Source organism: Artemia franciscana, chromosome 15, assembly GCF_032884065.1.
Source record: "Artemia franciscana chromosome 15, ASM3288406v1, whole genome shotgun sequence".
Lineage (NCBI taxonomy): Eukaryota > Metazoa > Arthropoda > Branchiopoda > Anostraca > Artemiidae > Artemia > Artemia franciscana.
The window spans coordinates 33,905,757-33,923,241 of record NC_088877.1 but is presented as its reverse complement, the minus strand read 5'-3'; the positions used below and the strand labels follow the sequence as shown (position 1 = coordinate 33,923,241).

Here is a 17,485-nt window from a genome sequence, read left to right as displayed (position 1 = left end):
ACTGTGGATCTATCTCAGTTAAAGAATGAATTGTAGCTTAGGTTATTGATGCTTATTTATATATCATCAGTAAGATATTTATTTTAACAAAATGCTACCACCAGCCCCGAGGGGTTGAATTTGAATTTTGGAGTAAAAAATGAAAACAGGAGGAACAAATAAGTATAAAAAGCAACGAAAACTAAAAGAATATCAAAATTAAAACTATCTAAAAGAAAATCCATTCATTTACTCATTATTTAGGCTTATGTTAGTAATGCACAAAAATCTACAAATTCTGATTCGTAATTCAGTTTTAGGGGGATTTTTGTATGTAAAAACCAAAAAAGATTGAAAATTATTCTAAAATATATGTTTCTATTTAACAAAATTTACAAGGAGATTTATTTTACGATAATGTTATAATCTGTGTAACGAAGTTGGTTATGTTAAGTTTTAGAATAGTTGAGTTTGCGTTTCACTTCTGAAATATGCTGGCTAAAATGGGCATTTGCGGAATAGGCTATTCAAGTACGATAAAGAATTTCATGAAGAGCCTTCAATGATGTTCTTAACTAAATCTTTAATAGCTCATGAGGTTCTTTACAGCTCTAAACATAATTTACATCGCTACCCTTTAATTTCTCTAATTGATTACTCTCATAACAAGTTTACTGTCAAAGACTTGAGTTTAAAATGTCTGTCTACACAACAAGGGTTCTTCATAAATGCAGTACATTTCCGCGTCTCCGCCATTTTGAATTGCAAATCAAGAAGTGACCATCAAGTGAACTCCTAATGCTGAGTATCGTACGTTTACTTAATAACATCCGTGTAAGTGTGTATTGGTTGAAACCCTACCTACACAAAGAGAGTCCATTCCTTGAATACTGGTAAAGATAGCTCCCCCCATCCTTCCTAAAAGATCTTGTTATAATAAATTCTGATTAAAAGATTTTTAACGTTAATAAAAATAGATTTTACCGTTATGGCCTGCTCCTTAGAAATGATGGCAAAAAAATGAATTTGTGGTAAAGGCTATTCAATGATAATATAGGAAATCATAATCAATAGTTTGAATAGATGGTGCTTATTCGCAGTTCTTTTCTTCTTACTTGAGAAGAAAAGTGGAATCAAGTTTGTGCAATAAATTAATTGGGAGCATTTCTACACCTCCGCCATCTTGTGCTGTGGTTCCTTATGGGGAATACTTAATTCAATATCTTTTGTGGGAAGAATTCATAGATTAGATTATTTAATGCTTTAGTAACGGAATATCTGCTTTCTAAAAAGATTTAGAAAAGAAATAAAGCCTTGCTTAACTGTAATCCAAATGCAATGTCTATTGTCTGAGTTCAGCAATTTTTTATTGTTCTATAAAGCTCTCAGTTCTAAATATTGGAAGTTTTTTTTCGACGGCTTAGTAGAAATATTTCAACGCAGTCGTTGAACCACTGTGATGTATAAATTTGCAGGAGAAAAATTGCGTGTGAGTCATGCAAAAACAACTTTTTTGTAGGAAATTGGAGCAGTGTGAACCAAGGGTATTCAGTTTTTGAGAAAAACAAAATGACGAAAATAGAAAACTTTGTTAGGTGGCGCTGGCGATTTTCTCTTATAACACTAGCTCCAGTATACATTCTTATAAGTTACCCATCATCTTAGTATTGTTTCATGTTTTTTTGGGAGGGGGATAAGTTAAGTAGGGAACGTAAGGTATAAGTAAGTTATGCCCCGAGGGCATATGAAGTTTTTAAGGAAAGGGTGGCCATAAAAATCCGGAATGGGCTAATTTGATTGGAATCAGATATTTTAGTGTCATTTTTATGAGTCAAAGTGATTAGAGGGCAACCCCCGCCCCCTCTACGTCGTCTTTCCAAAAATGCATCCTATAGAAATTTTGAGACAGTCATTTGTTCTAGAATAGTCCAAAGATCATTTAATAAGGCTTTAGGGGTTGACGAATCCCCCAGAGTCTGGGGTAAGGTTGATAAAGGTTGATCGATGGTGATTTGTAATAGTTTTCCGCTTAGAAGATTATTTGACTTTCTGCTCATTTTTGGCTTGATGTAGGTCTTTACTTTTCTTTGAAAAATTTGTTTTGTAGAAAAAGTTTATTTTTTTTTTAATTAATAGGGAATGCAAGAAATTCTGGCAATGGTTAATGATGGATCTTGGTATTTCCCAACGTATCCAGATGTTTAAGCCCCTTTCAGTAAAAAGAAGAAAACTTCCGTCAATTTTTCAAAGTAGACTTGGATTGATTGACATGTTCGTAGTAAGCAAATATATGTAAACTTTCGTTTTGCAGAGAAATATAGTTTGAAAACAGTATAATAATAATTTATTTAAACCCTCTTTACGTACATAAAATGCACTTAGAGGAGTACAAAAAATACAACAAAATAAAATAAAATGGAAACAAGAAAAAACTCACAAAAGAAAAAATCAAGCAACATCTCAGCTACTTTCGCACTACAATTAAGCTAAACAATTAAGTGGAAAGTCGACAATATTTTCTCGACGCTTGTGAAACCTATCCACAAGCTGGTCCATTTTTGAGGAAATATCAAAAGCGCAATATCTACTCGAAATGTACCGGTTGCGAGTCCTGAGCGGCAATTGCAGAAGATATTTGCAAAAATGGAAGAAAAAAGATCTAGTTTTCTTCCGCTCAGATATTGGGAAAAATCTCCACAAAGGGGCCAAGAAAAAGACAAGTGGTGCCAAAAAGGGTTGTAAAGTCTGCCCATGGTTATTTTATGAAACTGGCCTTTAACTCGAGCAAGCAGCCCATACGATTTTCTAAGCTTTTCTTCCACCGCCAAGATAATTAGTGTTTTATTATTTTTAACATTTGATCCAAACGGGAGACCTAAATAATTTAGAGAGGACGATGCAGAAATAGATCCCGGGCCAACATTGATAGTAACAGAAGGCTGTTGTGAAGAACCGTAGACGAGAAGCTCAATTTTAGAGGGGGTTGCCTTGAAGCCCAATCTCATTAAGACCAGAGCAAACTGTATGAAATGTATTTTGGAGAACCTGGAGATCATCTGATAATAGAAGGATATCGTCTGCGTAACAGAGATGGCTGACATCAATATAGGGCTCAATTAGAAATGGAGGAATATTTTTAGTAACGGTTCTGATGGGATTATTGAAAAGAGCTGGACTAAGCACAGAGCCTTGTTTCACACCTTTCCGAAAGTGACGGATTTGCCCAGCTGGCTACCTAGACGTACCCGTATGAACGCATTACCATACCAATTGTATAAGAGACGGCAGAGAAAAGGGTTTATTTCGCTTCTCAATAGAGAAAAAATAGCATTTGAATGGATAATGGAATCGAACGCCTTCGAAATGTCGATTGCACTCAAATACAGGTTCTTTTTCAGCATCCTATGGACGAATTTGTCTGGACAGCTGAAGGTGTAACAATGACAAAGTTCCTCCGGTAGTCAAGTTTTGACATATGGTGAAGTAGGGCATTTTTATAGGTAGCTTCAACCGGAGGAGGATCATCGGGGAAAAGTGAAGAAAATGTCTTTCCCACGAAGGGACATCGATAGGGTTAGATTGCGAGGAGGAAAGTAGGAATTTAAATGACTTTCTCAACAATTCAAAGAGAAATGAAGCTAAATTGAGTGATTTCTTCTAAAGAGGTAATAGATCCTGAAGGGGGGATCACCCCTGGCTTAGGTGCAGTTTTTCCATATATTTATCAGCGTTGAGAGGGAAAGAAAGGTTTTTTTTCGTTCTAGATTCCTGGATCCATAGTTGTGCTATAGATCTGGCTTTCGCCATTAGACCTGGACTAGACGAATTATTGAGAAAGCTCTCTTATGCACTGGTAGCAGCAGAAATGAGCTCAATAAAATTAATCACTCAACATGCAAATCGTAACAGAGAAGTATTTTTTGTAATTACTTTGTTGAAAAGCTGTGAGCCAAAATTACATTCTCTTAGGCATGAGACTTATAATTCGTTTCAATAAATCCTTACTAGTTCAAGTTTTTCCCAATGATTTTTGGAAACCACTGAAGTCGTCCTCTGAACTTCATTACATTCAAATATTATGTATTTATGGGATTTTCAGAGGTGCTTACAGTTAAGTAGAAACCCCAACTTTGTCCGTTTACACTTTTGTAGGCACAGATTTTTATAAAATTTCGGAGGAGGGTGGGTCAGTCAGTTGTATTTCCGACAGTTCGCAGTTTTCAACTTTATTTTCTTTTTTACATGCTTCAAAGTTTCTATCATTTTTCCGTTTTCTTTCCTGCGTATTTCTTATAATGAAGATCGAAAATACCCCTTCTTATAGCTTCCCACTGAGAACCTTAGATTAGTTCTAGATTGGAGGCCTTCACCAGGGCAGATTTTAAACAATGAGTAACGCAATGCACATAATTGGCAAGTGTGCTCTGCTTTTGCAGGTTTCATTACTTCCTTCTGTCAGTTCAAGATGTGTCATCGTTACTGCGTTGTTGGAAATACGAGAAGAAAAATGTCATACCACAATTGAATTATTCTTTCGAGAAAAGGGGGGGGGGTCAAATTTCGGTAGAATTTCCCTCGTAAGGACTGAAACCATCCCTCCTCGAACCAATGTGATAATCAAAAGGGTGACATATGCTGTTTTGGTCGAAGATGAGTTACGTAAGTGTCATGGGTAAAATCAGCACGAGGAATCGAATGGTGCAGTCATAATTGTCCTGTCTTATACCATTACGAAGATAAAGACATGTGCAGATTACATGTCTCCTTTTTGACCTTGTTCTTTCGGACTTAGATATTATCTTATGGAGCTGAAGCATGGGGACCCGTACCCCATTTTATCATACCATAAAATGGAATGATTTTGAATTCGTTCGTAACCCATTAATTTAATTTATACCTTTGAAAAGAACATAATTTTAGAATATGTTCCGTTTATCTCCATTAGCCTCATCCTTCAGAGCGACCACAGCCGACAAATTTTTTTTTTCCATTTTTTGGCTTTCCTCAAGAGTAAAAAAAGGCGCATGTCACTTTTTAATTACCATAGCCGAATATTCAAGGTTTTTTTCCAGTTGGATCAATTTTTAGGAGCGGAGGGGGTTCACCTCCCCACCAATGTTTTGACTTTTTTTATATTGTCATTGAAAAGTGTTTTTTTGTACATTGGAAGAAACAACAAAATTGCCCCCCCCCCCTATAGATTCTGAATAATACATTCTCCATATGCAATGCGTAAATAGGAGCTATGACTTTCCTGAAAATGGAATAGAATTCCTAATCTTTTTTCGTATCTGAGTAAGATCTTAGGAAATGAAATTTAAGGGCCTTAAGCTAAAGTCAAAAGAATCCATATTTGTACCTATTTTTTTTTCAAGTTGATTTTCAGGCAGAAAAACTATCGAAATGGGATGTACCAGTGAGATGCGGCTCTCTCATAAACACTTTAAAACGGTAGAGAGAAGTTGATGCCTTCAAAAAATTATGGTTGAAATGAAATACTAGTTGAAATGAAAATCTAGTTGAAATGGAAATACTAGTTGAAATGAAAATCTAGTTGAAATGAAAATACTAGTTGAAATGATACTAGTGAAATGAAAATACTAGAAGGAATGAAATACTAGTTAAAAAAATATTTTATTTACAGTTTCCAATTTTACAGTGTGACAAGATTAAAGAGAGAGAGAGAGAGAGAAAGAGAGAGAGAGAGAGAGAAAATAAACACACAAATGATCCATAAACTTTGGTTGAAAAACAGCTGATAAAATAAACATAATTCAAATTATCACTAAAAGCGCTACTTAGTGTCCCAAAAATTCACCGGCTTCAACACTGTCTCCATCTTTAGTATATTTTTTATTCCATGGTTGTTCCTCACCCGACGCAAATATAGTGTAGAAAACTAATTGTACGATATAAATCACAGCTGTGACCCAGAAAATGATTTGCCAACGTTCATGTGATTGATTACCATGCGTTAATTCTCCAACAAAAATAGGAACGATAAATCCAGGCACGGTTGCCACAGTGTTGGTAAGAGCCATCAAAGTACCTAAAAAAACACAGTGTCGATAAAACTGTTCAACTAAACAATTGAAGCCTATTAAACGCGTCGGTATCCATCTAAAGTACCTACTTAATATGGTCTTTTTGCAAAAAAAATTTGCACAAAAATTAATTACTTAGCAGTTTTAAGCGAGGCGTAGTTGTTAAAGATGAAAGTAAGTTAGTTCGTTTAAATAGTAAGGCACAACTGTGTTCTTATTTGCAGAATAGTATTAGTAAACCTCTTCCCCCTTTATTTGACAGAAGCACCATTCCGTAATTCTTGTACGAATTTTGGCGCCACTTGAAATAGAAAAATTTTACCAGAAAGCGCTTTTTGCACTAGCTGAAGGAACAAACAATTCGATAGTGATTGATTTTAAGGGTAGACTGGGCTGGTAAAGGAATTTCCCATCGAATTGAAAGAATTTTATAAAAATTCGGCAACACATCGAGCAAGCCCAGGCAAAAGAGTACAAACGGAGTCAGATTCGTGCCTAGACTGCTGCGGTGCTTCAGTCCCCTCAACTAGTCTAAGGCCTAAGTAATCTTTAAGATTCTGGAACTTTTATATTCTAACAGTTGGGATGTTTAGCTTAATGAGTCCATTTTGTTCATTTTTAGAGTTCAACACAGTAAACACCGATTTTGTAGCGTTTTGATTGCTTAGTGCAACTGATATCTTTGTCTCAGAATTATGACACTCCGTCCTCGATAGATGCTAATACTTCATCGGTTTTTTCAGCATAGTCAACGTTCTCTATTCTTCATAGAGGGATTATAACCATTTTGGTCGGAATATGAAAACAAAATTGTAACAAATTTTTCTTTAAGAAAGTAAATAAGACAATTTTGGTAAATAGAATTTTTAACCCTGTTTCTTTCTTGAGGATATTTTTTAATTTGAGTATTGCTGTTTATTTGTAAGATTTATGGCACCAAAGCGGAAATGTTTGGTCACCATATTTTTATTGTAGCAGTGTATGCAGCTTGACCCCATGCTTCTGAAATTTTCCTACTTCTTCATGGGGAGGGGGAGGGGGGGGGTTAATACAACACCGTATTTGTTTTTTATAATAAACTGTGATGCTCATGATATCTCTCTTTAATTTATTTTCTTTTAGTTTTTTTTGCTTCAGTTTGATTCTGAACCCTTTTTAATAGTATGATTTTTGTAGGATTCAAATTAAAACCATCCCGAGTAGAGACTAACTAAAAATAAGTAAAAACAATCAGACATCACAGAAAAGCACTATGGTAGAACCTATCTGATATTTTACGCATGGAACAATTTCAATCAATGGAAAATTTATCAGTAACACATGAATTTGCTTGCCATAACAGCAAGCAAAATAATAACAAGAAGTAATAAATAAATAAAAATCTTGTGAAAACAATTATGGAAAATCTAGCCTATAGTGCCCATCAAATTTCAAAATGCTCATACCTATCCTGAGGAATTTTTCTAAGTGCCTAACAATGCCTAATAGTATTCAATCAGATCACACTTTCAGTTGTAGTTATACTTCGCCAAGTTCCACTGACCTAACGATTTTATTTTTATAATCTCGTATATCGCTGTTCTATTAATATTAGAAGAGAGATAAAATAATGTTTAAAATTTTTCATATGATAGAGAAATTGAACAGAGAAACAGAGAGTTTACGTTTGAATTTCATGCAAATGAACTAGTCCGAAATAAGGCGGGGCTAATAGGCCTGCCTTTTGGACATATACTTAGGCAACAATGTTGTAGGCTCAAAAAATCGTGGTAAGAAAGGCTACCTTAAGAAGGGTGGTAGGACGCCTTTTAGTACAGGAAAAGCTGTTTCTTTCTATGGATTTTTTTTGTGTGTATGTGTGTATATAGTGGTCTGAAGTGTGTCCGGTTCGCCTGCTATTCAATCACATGCAACGCTATAGCGTTGCCTATAGTAAAGGCAACATGGCATCAGTGTTTTATTTTTATTTTTTTCTAGAGGCACTTGATATGGAAGGGGTCGTTGATACATAAACTTCGAAGGGAGTTCTAGTTCCCTTTTGTGAGTCAAGAGCTATCAGAGGGCAACTAGCCCCCCACGCCCTTTTTTTCCCAAATGCATCCGATAAAAATTATGAAATAGACATTTTGTTAAAAATAATTCAAAGACCATATAACAAAAACTCCGTTTTTTAAAAATAGTTCTAACACCAGATATCAATGCATCAAATAAAAATTATGAGATAGCAAGTTTATTTGAAATAGTCCAATGATGAGATAACAAAACTTTGTTATCAACATCCCCCCCTAAGCCAGGGGAAGGGTTGTAACTTATGTCGGGGGGCCATATAAGGTTTTTATGGAAGATGTCGACATAAACTTTGGAAGGGACTCGATTCAAACGATTAGAAATTGAAAGTTCTAATTCCCCTTTTAAGAGTCAAAAGTGATCGGAGGGCAACTAGCCCCTCCCCCAAGGTCTTTTCCTCCTAAATGCATCCAATCAAAATTTTGAGACAGCTATTTTGTTCAAAATAGTTTAAAGATCAAATAACAAAAACTCCTGAGCCCGGATGCAAGTGTTGTAAGCTATGCCCCGAGGATATAAGGTTTTATGCAAGGGATGGTCGTATAAACTTCATAGATGGCTCGTTTGATTGGAAATGGAAACTTCTAGCTACCGTATCAAAGGTGATCGGAGGGTATCTACCCCCCCCCCTAACTGTAAATGGCTTGCTTGTTTCCTAACTGTAAAATTTAGAGATTCCCATGTTGTTCAAAATAGTTCAAAGGCCAAAAAACTATGGGGGTTGACCCCCTCCACCAGCCCGGGGGAAATGGCTCTGAGTTACGAAACTCAATTATATTTACTTTGATACTTGGATTTAGTGATTTACGTGGTAACTTCGATTTACGGTGCAAAGGCTGTAAGCTTTACAAGTTGCTTATTGATACTTAGATCCTTTCTTTACTTTGATACTTTGGTACTTTTGATATTGTTTCTTTGATACTAGTTTTGATAATTTAATGAAAGTTCGATGTGGAAAGAAAAATCTTATTTTGGAATAAGGAGTTTTTTTCAAACTTGTTGCAATCAGAAAGCGAACAAAAATTAAAAAAAAACTTTCCGGAAGTGTTTTGCCCAATTCTCTCCTAAGGAATTGGGATATTGTACACACAAAAGTGTGGCTACTGCCCATTTCCAAAGCGGTAAAAGTATCATTTTCTTACTTAAATAATCAATTTTCTTACTTAGAATTATCATTCTCTTGCTTTAGTGGCTACAAAGTTCTGCAAAATTAGATTATCTTTTTTATTATGATAATTGTTAGTTATTAATAAGGATTGGTTGTTAGACCGCGGTCGTTTTGAGGGAGTAGGGGTTATTTAATTCTACTAAATGTTATATTCACTACAAACAAGAGTATGGCTTGCTTGTTTCCTAACTGTAAAAGTATCCTTCTCTTAGTTAAATAACCAATTCTCTTACTTATAATTATCATTCTCTTACTTAAGTGACTACATAAGTTCTGCATATTAGTTTACCTTTGTTTTACTATAATAATTGAAAGAACAGAATTCAAACACAAGTGAGTATTGGGTTTAAGATCGGTTGTTAGACCGCGGTCGTTTTCAGGGAGCAGGGGTTATGTAATTCTACTGAATGGTATCTTCATTACAAACAAGAGTGTGATTACTGCCCGTTTCTCTAACGGTAAAAGTATAAGGCCTATTTGGGGCTTAACTTTACCATTTGGGGCTTTACTAATTGGAATTATTTTACAAATATTTCCTTTTGTTTTTATTACAACAATGAAAATAAAATGAAAACTGCAGTGAAACCAGACCAGGATTTACCAATAGGCTCCCCTAGGTCCTACGGCTTTCCATATTCCCGGAGTTTTGGGGATTCCCTCGAAGATCTTGCAAAAACGGAGCGGCAAAAACGCTTGGGCCTAGAGGCGTCAAAGCTTGAAATCCGGCCCTGGGTGAAACAAAATCTTGAGCTGGCGAGCTTTCAGCAATTAATATCATTATATATCCAACATTCAGTTTTATTTCTTTGTTTTTACCAAAACTGTTAGTTTATTTTGAAATAAAAAAATATTTTGAAATAGGGAATTTTTCTAAAACTTGAAATTTTTGCAATCAAAACTAACGGAAATCGATTAAAAAAAAAACTTTCCGGAAAAGTAGTTTTCTAAAGAAAGTAAAGGCCATATTAAACTTAAGATCAGACGAAATAGAAACCTACAATGAAATTAAATAAACAATCTTAGCAAAAAAAAACACACAACAGGCACTAATATAAATGAATAAGTGAATTTCAAAACGAGTAAAGATTAAGTTGAACATCCAAATCAAGCTTAAAACGAGCAAAACTACTTCGCTATTGAGGCATAAATGAAACCCAAAACAAACAAATTAAAGAAACAATCCTAACAAACAAACAAACAATAGTTACTAATATAAATGAGTAAATAAATCTTAAAACGGGTGAAACTTAAAATGAATATGCAAATCCAGCTGGAGTTCTTTTTTTAAATAAAGTTGTTTTTTAAAGTTTTTTTTTAGTTAGCTTTCAAAATTAGATTTTTAACTATTTTTTATAAAGCTTCTCTTTAAATTAAAAAAAAAATGTAGGCTGTGACGATTAACTTCACAAAAATTAGCCAATAAATTAAAGCACAGATTTTAAAAAGGAAGTGGGGAAAAGTGATTTCTCTCGCTGAGTGGCGTCAGGTCACGAAAAAAGCTGAGAGGGAGAATCTAAATTTATTGCTCAAAATCGAGTCAGAAAGGGGGGGGACAATTTCTTAGTTTTTTTTTTTTTTGCAGTTATAAAAATACAAAGACATTTTCAATGAAAATTCTTCGCAAAAAAAGGTATTTTTCAAAATCTAAGAGGGGGAGCAAAAAGTCATGGGCCTTCTTACATTCTCCCAACTGAAGCCACTGCTCTTTTTCTGTTCAGTTTAAATTCGAAAAACTCATAAAAATGATGGTGCTTTCTTGAATGTATGGCTTCAATTATTATGTGGGATTAGATTTATACATTTTAAATGCAGTAAATTAGTTATATATGAGCCGGTCTCAAATTTGACGACAGATAAGACAGTGAAAATTAAATAAAAAATAAAACAAAATTAGGCTCAATCAAACCATCAGCATAAACCTATATCTAGATTATAAGACAATTAAAAAAGGATACATAGTTTGGAGAAAAGTGTGGAGAAAGTTGGGAGAAATTGCGCAGCCATTTTATTTTTGGTTAGACTGTGCGAAGCAATCATTTTCGTCTAGAAATTCTAATCGTTTCTTTTTCATGTTGCAACATATTTAAAAGCAATAGCCTAAGAGGTCTAAGACTCGATTCACTATTGGTGATTCTGTCCACAATAATAATGATATTTGCGGCAGACTACTTTTTATCAGGAGGGGGAGGGGTCAAGTTAGTGTTGCTTTGATACTCAACATTTCTATATGCGTCAAAACAGAAGCAAAGTGAATTTTTAGTCCCGTATTTTTTCGAGATGAGTAGGAGACTCTATTGGAATAGTCTCAACCCCTCCCACTTTTGCACAAAGATATAGTCACGACAAATTGCCTTTAAAAAATGTCACAAATTGGCCCTTACCAGCATAATTTGGAGCTATATCCACATGGTTTGTCAAATGACCACAGTACATTCCAGATACGAACATGACACCAACAGTCATGAGAGCTACAGCAGCGGGTCGGTTGCATCCAGAGAAAGAGACAGCAACCAGGCATATAGCAGGAAGGAGAGAAGAAATCCCTGTGCATATTTTCCGGGCAGCTGTTTGGTCAATAATACCATCCTTACGGAGTTTGTCCATGATGGAACTTAAAATTATGCTGAAGACCCACATAGCAAGGTATGGAAGGGCAGATAAGCTGGCGTTCTAAAATTTCATAATATATTACAACAGTAGACCAAAGAGGTAATATTAAAGCATCAAAGGGGTATGAAATTAGGGCATCATTAGCATGAAGGGATATGATATACTCATATATTATGTAAACAAACGCAAAACTAAAAGTAATGAAAACTAGATCTACGTTGCACGAGCAACGTGAGGTGTTGCGGCAACCTTTATCCGGCTTCACTGAGTAAAGTGTTGCGAGAGCAACACTTTGGTTGTTTTTCTTCCTCGCTTTGATTAAACGCTGAAGTTGTTAATCTGTAAGGATCTTAAAATAAATACTAGGTACACCAACTCACAAAAGTTGCAAATCCCTCATTGCAACTAGCAAAAGTTACAATTCCCCTACATGTCTTACCACTGGAAACAAATTGGTCTTACCACCAAATACACCGGAAACACATAATAGGTACACCAACTAGAAAAGTTGCGAACCCCTTATTGCCGAAGACTGTGAGCTATCCGCCGACTGTTGCTTAAAACTCCCCTATATGTCTCACAATTGGTATCGGGCTATTTTATTCAACATAATAAAGCGTCAATTAATTTGTGCCTGCATCTCTATTTAGAGCTACGTGACATTATCACTCTAAATATGTTCATCTTCGTCAATGAAAGTGCCATCTATTTACCACTTCCGTTCTTGCTATCAAAATATTAATCTACAAAACCATTTATACCAAGAAAAAAAAATGAAGATTCTGTCGGTCCTTAATTCAGAAAAGTGATAATTGAAGAAAGACCAAAGTGTAGCTTTTCGTACATAGCAGAATTTCTTCTAGATGTTTAAGCAATACTAATTGTCTCTTCTTGAAAATAGTGTTTTTTGCTGCATTTTTAGAAATCTTCCTCCAATTTCCTTGTTGTTGTCAAGCGGATTTCCAGTTAATTGATTCAATAACTAATAACAAAGTTATACACGACGGTAGTATCAGTACTGTTTCTCTTGCGCAATTTGGTAAGTCGGTCTATGTTCTATGGGGACCACAGGGGGGGGGGGGCAGGAGGGGCCTTTGCCTCCCTGGAATTCGGGAACTTTAAAGTAATTTTTAGGGAACCAAAGAACATAGTAGGGAAAACCCTGAAAAAATTACGGGCTGGCCCATGATTGGCTGCCTGTTAATAGGTCTTGGCCCGTAATAGGGACAATACGAGTTCTAATTTGTGATGGAATGACCCTTTTTAGTTATCCACAAATATTTTTTTTTCTATATGACTTGGTTGAAGTAAATGAAATCGAATTCTTCGTAGTAATGAATGGTAGATGAATAGCAATATTTATCAATAACAAAAGCAAAACAGCCTAAATAATGACAACATTAAATCCCAGAATCAGCTTTTTATTCCAAATATGTTTAATAATGAGTTTGAACCCACGTTATTAGTCCATTAGAAAGTTCGTTATTAATCTATAAAAATCCCACGTTGTTACCCCATAAGAAAATTCGTATAATTATAGGAAAAGAAAGAAAAAAACTTAAAAAGCGGGCAATCTCGATAAAAATACGCCGTCCAATTGAGAAACGTAGAGCCAATGTTTAATTTTATATTTTCCCCCAGAACGTATCCATGTTTTTTTGTATTTCATTATTTATTTTTATTTCACTAGGAGTGACTGTATTGGCCTAGTTGCTAGGAAGTATAAAGCCGTCAAATATACCAATTTTTGGTATTCAAAATTCAATTTAAATATCAATATTGTTAAGTAATGTTCAGTAGTTACAGCCTTTCTAAATAACGCCCAGCCCGTAATAACGCCCAGCAAATTTTTATTTGGTTTTCTTAATCTTAGTTTCAATGATTTACTTAGAACCAACTACTTTGAAAATGCGCTTTACTTTTTATAATTACAGAATCTGAAACCGTTCAACGTGTCTATATGTTTGATAACAAAGTTCAAAAATGTTGATAATGTTACATAATATCCATCCAACTTTTCGGCATTGCTAAATAGAACTGAATGCTAGGAGTTCTTATCTTATTACTTTACTTTTTTTCATTTTTATATGCTTTTACTTTACTTGACATACTTTTTTCATTACGTTTCAAAAAATTATTTCCTCTAAGCTTTGCAACCCATCGAAAACCAGACAGAGGGCATTGAAACATTGACTTTTTTGTTTAATGAAATGTGATAAAAAATCGTCGTTTCCTCAGTTTTAAAATTAAGTTATTTGAACAGATTTCTTTTTATTATAGAATTCTGGCAGAGGTAATGTTTTCCCCAGTAAGCAGAAGAGAAGATAGATAGGAAAATGAAAAATATTCTGTTTACATCTTGGTAAAAAGAGGAATCATTTTTCTTTTGATAACCTTCAGTTTTCGCTTTTGTTCTTATTATTTCTGTCTTTTTGTTTTGCTGTTGTAATGTTTAAGTCGGTTTCTCTTTTGTTTTTCTATGCTTTACAGCAAGTGTCCTTTTTTTACCTCTCGTGGGGGATAAATAAATAAATTAGTAAATGAATATATATATTTAAACACATTATAACAGGACGAGATTGTATCCCAAGTTCACCAGTGGGCTGGTCTTTGGCTGGAGATACATGACCAAAGGTTCATGTCTGGCTGCCACTAGGAACGATACGAGAACCCTTGCAGTCGAGAGTCCCAGTTAATCAACGAACGTACGAACAAAGTGAGGGACTGATACAAGACATAACCTTTCTGGTGGCAAGCGGAATAAAGGAAGTGAGTATCGTCATTAGTCATAATTACATGTGGTGGTCATCGACATTGGGTTTGACTTCTAAGAACATGTCTGTGGTGGTCCCCCCCCCCTAACCCCAAAAAATATAATGATTTTTAGCAACGTTTAGTATTTAAAGTAGTTTTCATATTTAGGTTAAATATATAAAAGGAAGGTCAAGTCCCCCCCCAAAAAAAAATTGCGCTTTACAAACGTTAATCAAAATGACGTGTACCATAGCGATTCTTCCTCACTTGGCAGTTTCTTCCAAAACGACTTTTTAAATTTTCGATAACTGAGGGATAGAGCTCGTTTATTGCTAGTTTGATCTCAAGGGGGCAACCCATAGTTTTTCAGCTAAAAACCTTTTTCCCAGAGATGAAAGGAGGGGAGCCAAAAACATTATTCATCCGTAGAGCATCATAGTTCTTGCTGATGTTGCACAATGTTGCAATTACTCAATTGTTGCGGTTCATACCCGATTTAAAAAATTATGCACGCTAATTTCTAGAAAAAAAAATTCAAAAAAAAAAAATTCTTACCTCAGCGATGTCAAATCGAAGAATCTGCTTCATATATGTGGGAAGCTCCACAAGGAACATATACCATCCCCAGTTACCGCAGGTGTGGGCAACTGCAATGGCCCAGAACGGCATTGATTTCAGAACATCCAACCATGGCACAGGAACCTATAAAAATAAAGCGTTAAAGGAACTAATGCAAGATAACGCACATAAAGCCTTACTTCCAAGATATGTTTCTAGCTGAATATTAAATTTAAAAAACAAGTTTTTTCAAACTGAAAGTAAGGAGCAGCATTAAAACTTAAAAGGAACAAACTTATTCTGTATATCAAAGGAGCTGTCCCCTCTTCAACGCCTCGCTCTATACGCTAAATTTTGACTCTTTGTCACATTTCTACTTTTTTAAACTGTAAAACTTTAGTGTAAAGACCGAGGCGTTGAGGAGGACAGCTCTTTTCATATACAGAATAATTTCTGTTTCTTTTTAAGTTTTAATGTCGCTCCTTACTTTCAGTAAAAACAAATTGTTTTTTAATAAGCAAAAGTAATAAGGAATAAATAAACAAATCTCTTAGTGGAGAATAAATGAATAAAGCTAGTAATGACAACGAAGATAAAACGATTGCGATGAAACCAAAATTATTAGGGAAAGCGACGAGAATCAACAAAACCTTTTTGGGCCTTCCTCGTTGACAAATAAAAAATAAATAAAATTTAAAATAAACAAAATTACAGGAAATTAGAACTAAAATGTAATAGCAATAATACAGAATTCTGAAAATAATATAGTATAAATGTTCCAAAGAGTAGAGGTGAATGTATTCAATCTAAACGAAGTTTAAAAATCCCTAGAGTTAAACCTGTTTAAGTAAAATTTTGATTCAGAAAATAAGCCAACAGCTCTTGAATTAACTCAAACCCAATAAAAGAAAATATATATTATAGATTTGTCTATATTTAGAAAAAAGTGTTTTTTTCCCCTGAATAAAAAAAAATTCCTCAAATCTTTGCCTTTACCTACCTTGTATATTTTTAACCCCCCCCCCTCTTGAAATTTTTTGCAGTTTTTCTTGGTTGTGACTCATATTATATGGCCACATCTGGTTGTGACTCATATTATATGGCCACATTTTTTATTTTAATCAGAATATTAGAAATCTCAGTAAATGTCTCCCATACAAACTCAACAAAAAAGAGTTCGCTGCCTTTTTGAGATATATTTTTTTGCAATTTTGAATTATACAACCCTTCAGAATTGGTCAATAAGACAGAAAAAAAAAAATGAAAGTTTATTCAAATTCAAATCTTAGGCGTTATCTCAAAAGACAATTTAATTTAGCCTAAACAGTAGCCTATTGTGAGTACATAAAAAAAATCGTAGGAAGAATACGAAAACATTTAAAATACTATGCAAGTCTGAATGGGCGTTGCCTAGTTTGAATAAAATAAAAATTTTACAGATCAATATATCGCGCAACTAATTAGCGTCAAAAATAATCGGCAAATTGAGACGTAACAATTTTTTACGAGAAGAACAAAGTTCGACATTTGAGAAATTATTTTCATTTAGATGGAAGAAGTCCGAATTTTGAAATAATGTCGGTCAGAGATAATAAAGATACGGAACGAAGAAATATGGAACGAACCGATTCCAAAAATAAATTGACCGAATAGAAGGAGCAGTATGGAATCGAGATCCCACAGGAGGTCAAGAAAAAGTAGTCATGTAGGTATGACAAGATATTGAATTTGATGAAAGAAAGAGAACAAAGAGAAAAGGTAGCCGAAAGAGAGCACTGCGAATATACTGAAAAATACTGGCCAAAATAGATTAAATTAAAAGAGATAGACAGGAGTTTGAAATGATTAGAGGAACCTTTAGAAAGGCTAATACGTTCAAAACTAAATAAAAAAACAAGTTTTTCAACTGAAAGTAAGGAGCAACATTAAAACTTAAAACAAACAGAAATTATTACTTCTATGCAGGAGATTGCCCCCTCCTCAACACCTCGCTCTGCATGCTAAAGATTTTTAGTACCTTTAAAAAGCTTCTTATTGTTCTTATTGTGCTTCAGGAGTCGCTCTCAAAGCATTGGAACAAAATTCAAACTTTAGCGCAAGTGAGGTGCTGAGGAGGGGGCAATCCCCTTTATATAGGAAATAATTTCTGTTTGATTTAAGTTTTAATGTTGCTCCTTACTTTCAGTTGAAGAAACTTGACTTTTTATTTAATTTCTAATTGTTTTTTAATGGTTCCAGGAAATCTGGCCCCACCTCCACGGAGAAATCCCCCTCCCCAAGGAAATATCCTCTAGACATTTCAATT

At 34.6% G+C, this 17,485-nt stretch overlaps 1 protein-coding gene across 3 annotated transcripts in view; it reads right to left on the bottom strand.

Annotated features, from left to right (window-relative positions):
• Window positions 1–2,306: 2,306 nt before the first annotated feature.
• LOC136036386 (sialin-like) overlaps window positions 2,307–17,485 on the bottom strand; it is a 66,971-nt gene continuing 51,792 nt past the window's right edge. For all 3 annotated transcript variants that reach the window (XM_065718567.1, XM_065718569.1, XM_065718568.1), the window contains 3 exons: window positions 15,178–15,324; window positions 11,640–11,928; window positions 2,307–6,028 (listed from right to left, as the gene is read on the bottom strand). In XM_065718567.1, the coding sequence (XP_065574639.1) occupies window positions 5,778–6,028; window positions 11,640–11,928; window positions 15,178–15,324 (687 nt within the window). In that variant the 3' untranslated portion in view covers window positions 2,307–5,777. The remainder of the gene's footprint in view (window positions 6,029–11,639; window positions 11,929–15,177; window positions 15,325–17,485) is intronic.